The sequence below is a fragment of the Pan troglodytes genome, chromosome 9 (assembly GCF_028858775.2).
Source record: "Pan troglodytes isolate AG18354 chromosome 9, NHGRI_mPanTro3-v2.0_pri, whole genome shotgun sequence".
Taxonomy (NCBI): Eukaryota; Metazoa; Chordata; class Mammalia; order Primates; family Hominidae; genus Pan; species Pan troglodytes.
In genome coordinates this window covers 125,525,989-125,538,864 of record NC_072407.2, presented here as the reverse complement: position 1 = coordinate 125,538,864, position 12,876 = coordinate 125,525,989, and the positions used below count along the sequence as shown (strand labels likewise).

The window sequence follows — 12,876 nt, the reverse complement described above, 5'->3', positions numbered from 1 at the left end:
CTCAGAAGTCAAACCCAGTCTTGTACCCCAGGCACCTAGCCCCAGCTCTGGACCCCGGGCTATGCCACTAGAATACGGAGAGCCCATCTGCTCCAGAAGGCCTCCTTGAAGAAACTGACCACAATGTAACCAATCTCCTCTCTACCTGCTCCCCAGATTGGGTTCCCAGTGAACTATGCTAGGAAACGCTGGCCACAGGACTGGGGGTAGAAGTCAAAGGCTGACTGCCCATACCGAGACGGGGGCCTCACTGCTCCCTGTGGATGTTAGTGTGCTGTTGGTGATGGATTTCTTGGGCAGCTGTGGACTGGCATCTGGCTTGGTCTCTATGCTGCTCTTGGATGAGCTGTCATTCACTTCATTCTCTTCCACAGGGATCTCTTCACAGTATCTGAGAGGAGACACCAGTGAGTCCACATTACCCTCAGTGGTTCAAGACGGCCAACTATTCTAAGAATCTCAGACCTTTCTATCCATCCAAATCTATGAGATTTCCTGCTTCTTTGCTTTGTATATGATCTTCCTCTAACCAAAAATCCCCTGCCTACCCCATTGCTCTTCTGAAATCTCCTTCATATCCCACCCCACCCCTCCCTGCCCCCCATGTAAAATTCCTGGCTGCAAACTCACCTTTCCTAGGCAGCCTCCTTAGAGTTATCCCTACCTAAATGAAAGGATTATTTGTCTTAAGCTATTTTTTTTCCATGGGTGCCCATCCTGTTTGAAGCCTCTGAATCAAATATCTGGGTTCTGAGCATGCATTTCATTTCCCAAACAGTGACTAAGACAGGACTCTGGACATGAGCGCTCCTTAAGTGGCATTGCCCAAATTCTTGATGATAACTAGAAAACTTCCCTGCATTATACACCTAGAAAGAAAACCTCCTTGAGATGAAGGTGGGTGCTCGTCGAGGAACACTTCAGGGATGCCGCTGTAGCCTCCTCTAAGGGAGCACTCATCACCCTATCATCATCACCATCACCTGACCTGTACTTAACAAATCCAGATGCTTGACAACTCTCCGGAAATCCTTATGTGCATTTTGGAGATAACCAAATGGGTATTCATAGAGGTTAAGCGACAACACTATTATTTCGACTGAGCCCAGACCTAAGCACAACAGACATTCAATGTTCTTTTCTTGCTTTTTTCCCTGTATGCCTCTTGCACGACCACCAAGCCTGCAGCTAGCTACCCTTCCACCCTCAAGCATGCTTTGTGCCAGTCTACAGGCACATCTTCCCATCTTCCTTAACCTATCGACAGCATGTGATACAGTGACAATACCTTCTGCTTCACTTCCTTCCCGTGGCTGCCAGGATAGGAAACCTTCTTAGGGCCTTCCTCCCTCACTGCATGTGCTTTCAAGCTCTCTTCAGCTGCTTCTTTCCCTCACTGAGTGCTCCCAGGCAGTCCTTGAACTTCTTTTTAGGTTCACCGAGTCACTTGAAATTTCAGCTAGTCTCATGACTGTCCACTAATAATTGCTGTGTTTATGGCCTCAGCCCAGGCTTCCCTGTGAACTCCACACTCCATATCTAAATGCCCACTTGACATCTCCATTTGGCTAACAGGCATCTCAATTTCAACTTGCCTAAAACTACCCTCCTGATCTTTACCCTGAAACCTGCTTTGCCTACAGTACTGTCCATCTCCGTTTGGAACAATGCCATCCTTCTGGGCAGTAAAACCAAAAAAATCTGAAAGCCACCTTTGGTTCCTTTCTGTTCCATCAACATATCCTTCAAAATCTATTCAGGAACTAAACACTTATTGCCACTTCTCCAAACCACCACCATCCCTCATCTAACTATCTAAATTACTCACCAGCCTCTTAACGGGTTTCCCTGCCTCTGCCCTGGTTCCCCTTTAATGTATTTTCAGTGCAGAGACCAGAGTGATCCTGCTGAAATGTTAAATCAGACCTTAGCAATTATCTTTGCCAAACTTTCCCATCCCACTCTCAGTAAAAGCCAACCATAAAGTTGGCCAGGCCCTTAGGCTCTGCCCCCTCGAGCTCCCTGACCTCACCTGTGACCACTTTCCCTCCTTCATTCCACAGTTCATTCCATGGCTGCACAGGCATGTGTGCTGTTCCCTCTGCCTGGCAGGTTCTTCCTGCAGGCACTCGCATGGCTGCCTCTGGGCAGCCGCCCTTGGCCTCACTCACCCCATTGTGTTGAAGTCGTCGTCAGGGGGCACGTAGTCCTCGTCATCACTGGTCAGGCCCAATTCGTTCCCATAGCACTGGTGAACAAAGTGCCAGAGCTCCTTGGGACACAGAGGCTTCAGGGGAGAAAAGGAACGACTGAGCCTTGCTCCCTCAGGTCCCCCGACTCTGCACAGAGGCACTGAGCCGGGCTGGTTCCCCTGGAGAAGAGGAGAAACTCCTCTCTCCTTAGCTGAATGAGAGGCGAGCCACCACCCCCATCTGCCTTGGGGGTCTCAGCAGGACACCAGTCTTCTGCCTAGGAATGTGGACTTTAACAAAGCCAGGAACTGGCCTTTCAGTGCCCGATCCCTCAACAGAGGTTTGTAGAACGTGACCAACTGGCTCCCAGAGGATGGTAACTGTCTCACCTTTTGCTCTTATGGAAAAGGTCCAGCACTGAGTGGCATAAACCCATGTGACTCTGGGGCCAAGGGGATCCCAGAGCTTCTGATTAGCACTCTGAATGAATGCCCAGAGGTCCCCTGACCCGGTGCCCCACCACACTGCACAGAAATCTCCTCTTGTATTAACTGTGGCCTTACAGACCCTACTGGATCACTTCCAAGAATGAGGTTCGACCTCAAAGGTGGCGCATTCCATAGCTGGACAGTTCCTATGGGTAGAGTCTTACGTTCCCACAGTTTTAGGAACGTTACAGGTCATCTCACCTAAGCGCGTGACTACCCAACCTGAGGTGGAATCTGTTTGCCTGCAGTTCTATGCATTAGTTCCAGTGTTTTCTTATTTCACCGGGTGCCTATGTGTCCTCCCAAAAAAACACTGTTCTAAGAAAAGTTTGTTCTCATTGGGTTCAGAGTCTCCAGAGAGAGGCAAAGGGATGTCAAAGAACTAAGATCAGAGGCAGAGACCATGAATGAGTCTCAGACTGGGAGGAAGGGGAGAAGGTGGCAGGGATAAGTGTGTGGAAAAGAGGGCAAGGGCATGAAGAAAAACAGAAGCAATCATTATCTTTAAAAAAAAAATCCCATTTCAAAAACGTTTGCACCAATAGACTTCCTAAAGAATTTGGGTGCAGCACACCAACATGGCACATGCATACATATGTAACTAACCTGCACGTTGTGCACATGTGCCCTAAAACTTAAAGTATAATAAAAAAATTAAAAAATATAAAAAATAAAAATTGAACAATATTCCATTGGGAGTAAAAATAATAATAATAATAATAATTTGAGAGCTCCCAAGCCCACGGTTTCAGGTATGGTTTAAGAAGCAGGCAGCTGGCAGAGTACAATGAGCTAGGATTCCAGCTTTCTGACTAAGGAGAAGTGCCTGGAATGGCAGATTTGGGGCCCTGACTCTAGGCCGGCGGAGTTGGGGGCCGCAGCTCTCTATGCTGGCCCTCATAGTGCCTGAGGGAAGTATCACCTCCTTCTCTCCTGGATCTCCCCCTCCTATCTCTGGCCTTTATATGCAACATCCACCCTGCCTGGGACAACATTCACCCTGCCTGGGACATATCTGCCTCTCTGCCAAACCATATACTGCCCTGCTCCACCCTTTGCTTGCTCTCTGCAGCCTTCCCTGACCAGCGCCACCTGGCTTGGCTTGGCCAACCACGATCAGGACAAGCACAGTTAGCAGACTCTCCTCGGCAGGCCCAATTCTTACAATTATTTGTGAGGGCATTTGCGAAGCATATGAATGACCCCGTGTCTTATTTAAAAATGACAGCAGCTGTGAACTGAAAACTCAAACCTGCCAGTGGAGACTAAAACACATAATCATTTTACTATTACTGATGGCGAGTGAAGGCAGAGGACCACAGCTCAAATAAGTTATCAGGAGTGATACTAGGGGTACAGACTCTCAGAACAGAAGAAACTCTAAATAATAAATCCACTCAATTTTCTTATGCAGCCATTTGCTTGGGCTAGAGTCAAGGCCAATATATGTATATATTTAAATACGCACATGTCAATCATACACACACACACACACACACACACACATACAAATTAATCCTGGGGGAAACATTATGTGTGTGTGTCTGTGCGTTTTCTCCTACATCTCTTTCTCTGGCTTGGAGACAGTTTCTCAACATCCAACTGCATCTGAGTGGGAACTTTTTTTTTTTTTTAATTGAAACAGGGTCTTGCTCTGTCATCCAGGCTGGAATGCAGTGGCCCAATCACAGCTCACTGCATGAAGGGGTGCCTTCATCTGTGTCTCTTCGTAGTTTCATTTAAACACTCAACTAGTCAATTCGTGGTGGCTGTGTTAACTACATTTTCTGTACTTTAAGTTGTGGCATCTGGGGCCTTGCTGACTGGGGAGGGACCCATCAGGGTTAGCTAATTCCTAGAGAGAGGAAATAACTCATCCAGGAGTGGGCCTTTCATAGTAGCCAGCCCATCCAAGGCTCATATTCCCACCCTCCCCATTCTCTATTATAGCTTCCAAGCTTCCAGGCAACTTAAGACAGTCCCTACACCTGCAGCCTGCCAAAATTATTCAAACTAGCCAATCCTAGACCTGCTCGGCCTGCTTGCCCTGCCTCCCCTACTCCTTCCTGCAAAAACTACAATAAAGGCTCTGCCCACTTCTTCCCCTTTCCCTTTCTATCTCCTGACTGACCCTGGTGCTTCCCTGGTGGCCCTCATCCTGCTGTGCCTCCTATTTCTGGGGGTCTGTGAATTTAAGGACTTCTTTCTTCAGGGCTGCATGCATTACCATAACTGATTAGAGAAAATCCTGAGACATTTCAAAGCAGTGGAACTGAAGCCCCTGAAGACAATAAGTGCCTTACTCCTGGGGGTGTTGAGGCCATTCGTGGGAGATTATATGCTACTTTCAGGACTCAGGCCAATACCATCAGTGGGAGAATACTATCAGTGGGGGATTCCCAGAACCCTGAGGAGACAAAGGCTTCTCTAGAGATAGCCAGTCCCACAGTAAAAGCAAACTCGGCCGTACTTACCTTTTCAAGGAGAGCATTCTGCCAGAGCCGGAACATCATCATATATGTCCTATCCCGGGCCCCAAACGAAGTGAAGAAGTGCTAGATTGGAAAAGAAAATAACAATAAATATCTGTTGAGTTACAGTATAATTAAGAGGGACATGGTCCTCCATCCTTTAAGAAAAGATACTGACTTCATCCTCAAACACTAATGACTCTCAGTTACCTGTGATCACGTACATCCGCTTTAGTGATGGGGTCAGCACACCAGAGGCCTGGGTACCTGATACTGTTAAGTTCCCAGTGTGACCAAGTCCTTCCACTCTTACCCACACTTTCCTCGGTGCTTTTCTCCCTGTTTTGAAATTCTCATCTCCATAAGAAATGTTCCTCACCCACCTACTGGAACTGGGTAAGGGGTGAGCTATGAACTAGCCTAAATGGAAGGACAAGACAAACCCACAATCTACTAATCTGCCGACCTATTTCATTCATTCAACAAATATTTGAGTATTAGTATGTATTAGGCACTAATCTACATGTGTGAGGGACAAGAAACAACACAGAAAGAGATCCCGCTCTTGTGGAGTTTACCCATTAAACAGACAGAAAGAAAGTAATGAAGATTTTACTGATCAACCACAAGGTGGTCCACAAATGCTATTTCACTTAAACCACACAAAAAGCCTTAGATAATAAACAAAGCTGACAACTAATAAAGGGTAACAGGCTGTTGAGGTTAGGCAACTTGTATAATCAAGAAGCTGGTTAGTGTCCAAAATATAAGTCAAACCAGGCAGGGCGCCATGGCTTACGCCTGTAATCCCAGCACTTTGGGAGGCCGAGGTGGGTGGATCACCTGAGGTCAGGAGTTTGAGATCAGCCTGGCCAACATGGCGAAACCCTGCCTCTACTAAAAATACAAAAATTAGCCAGGCGTGGTGGTGAGCGCCTGTAATCCCAGCTATTCAGGAGGCTGAGGCACAAGAATCACCTGAACCCAGAAGGCAGAGGTTGTAGTGAGCCAAGATAGTGCTACTGCACTCCAGCCTGGGTGACAGAGTGAGACTGCGCCTCAAAAAACAGCAACAACGAGAGGCCGTGGTGAAGGGAAGATGGAGACAATGCTGGAGCAGCAGCGGTGCTATCATGAGGAGAAGGAATGGCTCATGGATGTCATGGCCAAAGAGATGCTCACTAAAAAGTCCATGCTCTGGGACCAGATCAATTCTGATCACTGCACTCGGGCCACGCAAGATAGGTATATGGAGGTCAGTGGGAACCCAAGGGATTTGTATGATCATAAGGATGGATTACGAAAGGAGGAGCTCGGTGCCATTTCAGGACCCAATGAATTTTCTGATTTCTGTAACAGACTCAAGCAAATAAAGGAATTCCACCGGAAGCACCCAAATGAGATCTATGTGCCAATGTCAGTGGAATTTGAGGAGCTCCTGAAGGCTCGAGAGAATCCAAGTGAAGAGGCACAAAGCTCAGTGGAGTTCACAGATGAAGAGGGATATGGTCGTTACCTCGATCTCCATGACTGTTGCCTCAAGTACATTAACCTGAAGGCATCTGAGAAGCTGGATTATATCACATACCTGTCCATCTTAGACCAATTATTTGACATTCCTAAAGACAGGAGGAATGCAGAGCATAAGAGATACCTAGAGATGCTGCTTGAGTACCTTCAGGATTACACAGATAGAGTGAAGCCTCTCCAAGATCAGAATGAACTTTCTGGGAAGATTCAGGCTGAATTTGAGAAGAAATGGGAGAATGGGATCTTTCCTGAATGGCCGAAAGAGACAAGCAGTGCTCTGACGCAGGCTGGAGCCCATCTTGACCTCTCTGCATTCTCCTCCTGGGAGGAGTTGGCCTCTCTGGGTTTCGATAGATTGAAATCCGCTCTCTTAGCTTTAGGACTGAAATGTGGCAGGATCCCAGAAGAGCGAGCCCAGAGACTATTCAGCACCAAAGGAAAGTCCCTAGAGTCACTTGATACCTCTTTGTTTGCCAAAAATCCCAAGTCAAAGGGCACAAGTAAGACACTGAGAGGAACAAAGACATTGCTTTTCTAGAAGCCCAAATCTATGAATACGTAGAGATTCTCGGAGAACAGCGACATCTCACTCATGAAAATGCACAACGCGAGCAAGCAGGGACAGGAGAAGAGCGAGAGGAAGACGAAAAAGAGCAAATCAGTGAGAGTTAGAGTGAAGATGAAGAGAACGAGATCATTTACAACCCCAAAAACCTGCCACTTGGCCACTTGGCAAACCCATTCCCTACTGGCTGTATAAGCTTCAAGGCCTAAATATCAACTACAACTGTGAGATCTGTGGAAACTACACCTACCGAGGACCCAAAGCCTTCCAGCGGCACTTTGCTGAATGGCGTCATGCTCATGGCATGGCATGAGGTGTTTGGGCATCCCAAACACTGCTCACTTTGCTAATGTGACACAGATTGAAGATGCTGTCTTCTTGTGGGCCAAACTGAAATTGCAGAAGGCTTCAGAATGATGGCAGCCTGACACTGAGGAAGAATATGAAGACTCAAGTGGGAATGCTGTGAATAAGAAGACATATGAGGATCTGAAAAGACAAGGACTGCTCTAGTGCTCAGGGATGTAGCTCAGCTTTGGGGCTAGCCCAGGCTTCCCTGAGATCTGCTTGTTCTATTTCTCCCAACCAAATCCTCTTAGAGACCTTTTGCTACGTAGTTTCATGGTCTAGCATGCAACTTGTAGAAACAAGGCAGGCTGGCAGAATGCAGGTTTGAGATGTGTTTTATGTTTTATATTTAAAAAGATTCTGCAAGAAAATAAAACCAGACCTTGTTCTGAAGCCCAGGGTTATGGACTAACTCAGTGCGTCGGGTCTTAATGCCTCCATACCTCTTTCTCACCAACTTCAGAAGTAGCTGAGATTTAATGGGCACCTGTTATGCTACACATCATGGCAGGTAAATCTGACCTGAGCTCTTTCCCCACCCTCCTTTGTTGCTACTTCCCTGAATGAGTATTACCCCAGGATGAGGTCTGCCATCAGCTTAGTTAGCCATTGATGCAAATACTAGGGAAAGACTAGGAGGACGGGCCAGGGCTGCTACTAAGGACTAAGTGTGGCACCAAGGTTTGCCTTTATAGTTCCATAAAGAAAGGAGTTGGAGCTGGGTGCAGTGGCTTGTGCCTATAGTCCCAGCTACTTGGGAGGCTGAGGCAGGAGGGTTGCTTGAGAACCAGCCTAGGTAACATAGTGAGAGCCTGTCTCTTAAAAAAAAAAAAAAAAAAAAAAAAAAGGCATGGTGGCACGCACTGTAGTCCCAGCTACTAAGGAGGCTGAGGCTAGAGGATCCTTTGAGCCTAGGAGTTTGAGACCAGCCTAGGAGATATAGTGAGGCCCCATTTCAAAAAAAAAAAAAAGGAGTTGGACTCCTTGGAATTGGCCTGCAGCCCAACATACAATGGAACTAGGACCAGCAGTCACTTCACCTGCTTGCTAGGTCAGAATGAGAGACTTTGATGGGTCTGTCTACCTGTTTCTTCTACAAGATCCCTATGACTGTAAAAGTAGCTAATATTCACATGTTCTCCAAGCCCAGGTAGCCATGGTAGAGTTGGGTAGAGTTGAGCAGCTGCCCCAGGATCCAAATCTAGTGTCTGAAATGGAAAGAACTAGGGCAGCCCAGGAAGGCACTGATCTGCCTTAGAAGCAGTCATCTGAAAGTCAGGCCTGCTGCAGGACAGGATCCCCAAGAGGCCCCATTTGCCTCTCAACACTCAGGCCTTCAATTGTTTTTTAATAATCTACTTAAAATAAAAACAAAAGCAAAAAACAACAACAACAACAACAAATATAGGTCAAACCAAACACTATCTGACCCCAAAGCCTCCTGGTTCTTGCCACTGAACTGCCTGAGTCCAAGGGAACTGTAAACTTGGCCTTCAGCAGAAACCCAGTCTACCCCTAGCCTTGAACCTCTTCATCTTCAGGCTCTAGTGAAAAGTTTGTTCTGTCCTGAATTTTATCCGACATATTCTCCCCATACTGATAAGGACAATCCATTTTCTATCAGACTCCCCATCCTCTCGAGAGATAATCAGCTAAGCTGATACATAATGATGACTTCTTAACATTTGTATACTGCTTTACAATTTTCATATATGTTTTCATATATGTGATATTATTTCAAGACTGTGTTAAATAGGTATTGCTGGCTCCATTTTGCAGGTGAAAAAACTTAGGCTTAGAGATATTACCTAACACGCTTACTGTCGATGGACTCAAATTCAGGTATTCTGGCTCCAGGTCCAATGTTTGGCCACTCTATCCTCCCGCTGCTCAGCCTCCCCCAGCCTGTCCACCCAGGAGGTGCTTCCTGGAATCTGCATCGCCCTTAGCGCCTCTCATCCCAATCCTATTGGCTTCCACATTCATGCGATTCAAGAAAGGGCAGAAATACAAGAGTAGGAGGAGTAAGGGAGGATTAGAAAGGCCAGAGTTAGACTCCACTTACCTTTTCTGAATCAGTGCAAACTTGGATGGCATTGGGAATGAGGCGAGCTGTTTTTTCTTTAGTCATGGAACAGATGTCTTTCAAACGGACTGTCAGCTGGCATCCAAGAGGACAGAGAATGGGCAACAAGCAAAGTGGGGCATTAGTAAGTCAGGTAAACAGTGTTCAGGGGGCGCCAGTGTAGACAGAGGCAATCAGATCACATATTTATAACCCTGGAAGAGGCCGCATTGGTGATCATCTGGTTTACCCCTTTATTTCACAGTGGGCAGACAGCAAAGTGGGGACTGAGCCTTGTCTACAGCCATGAGTATCTTGATTCTTGGGCAAAGAGCTTTCTAATTTCTACACAGTCTGCTAAACGTGCAGAGGTCCTGCCATTATTTGCCACTTACAGAAACACAGAATATTGGTGCAGGATGTGGCCATATAAATCATCTAGTTAGGCCGGGCACAGGGCTCACATCTGTAATCACAGCACTTTGGGAGGAGGAGGCGGGCGGATCACCTGAGGTCGGCAGTTCAAGACCAGCCTGACCAACATGGAGAAACCCCGTCTCTACTTAAAAAATACAAAATTAGCGGGCGTGGTGGCGCATGCCTGTAATCCCAGCTACTCGGGAGGCTGAGGCAGGAGAATCGCTTGAACCCAGGGGCTGGGGGCAGGGGCGGAGGTTGCAGGGAGCCAAGATTCTGCCATTGTACTCCAGCCTGGGCAACAAGAGTGAAACTCTGTTTAAAAAAAAAAAAAAATCATCTAGTTATCTTTCTCTTCCTTAGTATACGAGATGAGGAAATAGAGGCAAAGAAAGGACTAGCCTAAAATCACACCGCTGATTAGTTACAGAACCCAGAAATTGTGCAAGCCGGTTCTTTAAAGTCCCAAGGCCAAAGCCCTTTCTACTTGACTATGCCTCCTCCTGCAGTCTCTCATGCCAAATATTTGCCTGCATTTGACAAAAGCAAATGTTCTCAGTCCTCTCTTCCACACCCAAAGGGGAGGGAGGGACGGGAAGACATGGCAGAGGAGACCTTATTATTGGGACTTAGAATTGAATATCTTTCAAGACTCAGGCATGCTTTTGTTAATTACGCAAAGGCTTGGGAAGAGCATGAAGTCAGCAAAAGGAAGAAAGCGAGGGCAGCTTGCTCAGCCATAGCCAAGGAGACAGCCCAAGGGAGCATGCCCAGGTCTTTACCAGAGTTTCCCAGCGGAAGATGTTGCTGTAGAAGCAGATCCAATTTTCAGAGAGGTAGAGTCGGCCCTGAAGGAGAATGTCTCTTTGGAGTGCACATGAGTAATCTGTGGTAGGAGCGGAGGTAGGGTAGCTCAGAGGCAGGAAGCATTTTCGGCAAACCACTGCAGAGTAGGCATGTCATCCCTCCCACCAGCACTGGGGGAGCCCAATGCCCACCACAGACAAGGGGTGCCAGACACTTGAACTAGCAGCCAAGGAAGTCCCTACCATCTCATGATGAGGAGCATAAAGGTGGTGTGATGTGCAACTGCCTAGAGGCAGATAAATAAATGTGATGGCAAAGTGGGCCAAGGAAGCAAGAGGTGGAAAAGACCAACAAAATTCAACTAACTTCCCTCCCCAGTCCACAACTATGCTAACCCCTTCTGCCACTGGGCCACCTGCAGAGATAAAAATGCCAGTGACTCACTCCAGGTTGGGCTCTCGAGGCTGCCACAAGCCTGATACTCAGCCTCGAGCCCTGACAGCTGGGGCCAGGGGTCTGGACAGCCTCTCTCCCTGTTCCCTTGCTTACCTGGGTTGGCTTGAGGCCTCTAGACAGAAGCACCCTGAGTGCTATGCTGGGGGCTCCCCAGACTTCCTTCCCATCCCCTCCCAGGTCACCCAACTCACCAACAATGAGGCGCTCCGTGTCTGGAAGCTGCTTAAAGAGCTTTCTGAAGTCTTCATTTCTCTGCTTGTAGGTGGGGCTTAACACCTGCGTGACAATGGCCAAGGTTAGTAGGATGCACTCCGGTTCTGTGGGGTTAGGAAGGAAGGGCAAGACGAGGAGCACTTGCTTGTGTGTTTAAAAAGCAAAGATGAGGCTCTGCCCTCCCACAGACCCTAGGAGGCCAGGCTGAGGAACGGGTCCTTGGTGTGGAGAAACACAGTGGGGAGAATCTGGTGCTGGGAAACACTATGCAGCCAGGGCCTCCACCAATGAGAAATGCCAGACACAGCAAGGAGGGGCTCTCGTTATATCCCGTAAGAGAAAGGAAGGAGGGACACCTCCAGGGTGCTTCCTGGGATCCACCATGCCAGCTACCGCTGTTCTGCCTTCTGCCAGCACCACCTTGACAGTGAAGCAGGGACCCAAGAAGGCTGCCCAGCCCCCGATGATGTTGCCCAGAGCACCTCTCAGAAGAAGGTGTTGTCGTGACTATCAGAGTGAGCACTTGGCTGTGTGGGAAAGACATGATTTTCTAAGAAATCACATAAAACCAGTACTGCAATAAGCGCAGAGATAGAGAATTAAAAAAACACAACGGGCACACGAGAGGCATCCAACTCCCCTCTCCATCCTTACATTATCTAACCCAATCCTTACAGCATCGAGGAAGAGACCAAGGCCAGAGAGAAGCCCCCTGCCCCAGGTCCTCAGCTGGTCAGTGTCAGATCTCATGACCCCTGGTCTGTGCTCACTTCCCCCCCAGCAACATGATACCCAGAAACGGCCTTAGCAAATCCTCCTTGGAAATCCCACGAGCCAGCTGAATACACAGAAATCCTGCCCTTTGAGGGCTTACAATCTTGTTTGTTTGTTTGTTTAGACAGAGTCTCGCTCTGTCACCCAGGCTGGAGTGCAGTGGTGTGATCTCGGCTCACTGCAACCTCCACCTCCCGGGTTCAAGCGATTCTCCTGCCTCAGCCTCCCGAGTAGCTGGGACTACAGGTATGTGCCACCTCTCCCGGCTAATTTTTGTATTTTGACTAGAGATGGGGTTTCGCCATATTGGCCAGGCTGGTCTCAAACTCCTGACCTCAAGTGATCCACCCACCTCGGCCTCCCAGAGTGCTGGGATTACAGGAGTGAGCCACCGCGCCCGACCTGAGGGCTTACAATCTTAAATTTAAAAAATAAAATAAAAAAGAAACTAAAAAGAAAATACGTGCCCACAAATGAGGAGCACCGGGGGTGACAGATGAAATCAAGTGCAAAACCTGGGACGAGCCACGCATGGCCAAATGGAGACACC

At 47.8% G+C, this 12,876-nt stretch overlaps 1 protein-coding gene and 1 pseudogene across 24 annotated transcripts in view; one reads left to right on the top strand and one right to left on the bottom strand.

Annotated features, from left to right (window-relative positions):
- The window catches only part of GRAMD1B (GRAM domain containing 1B), a 263,268-nt gene that overhangs the window by 17,372 nt on the left and 233,020 nt on the right, over positions 1–12,876 (bottom strand). For all 24 annotated transcript variants that reach the window (XM_054662798.2, XM_016922190.3, XM_016922183.4 and 21 more), the window contains 6 exons: positions 11,531–11,615; positions 10,859–10,962; positions 9,660–9,755; positions 5,155–5,235; positions 2,172–2,287; positions 235–391 (listed from right to left, as the gene is read on the bottom strand). In XM_054662798.2, coding sequence (XP_054518773.1) covers positions 235–391; positions 2,172–2,287; positions 5,155–5,235; positions 9,660–9,755; positions 10,859–10,962; positions 11,531–11,615 — 639 coding nt within the window. The remainder of the gene's footprint in view (positions 1–234; positions 392–2,171; positions 2,288–5,154; positions 5,236–9,659; positions 9,756–10,858; positions 10,963–11,530; positions 11,616–12,876) is intronic.
- Positions 6,249–7,838, top strand: LOC736118 (splicing factor 3A subunit 3-like; annotated as a pseudogene).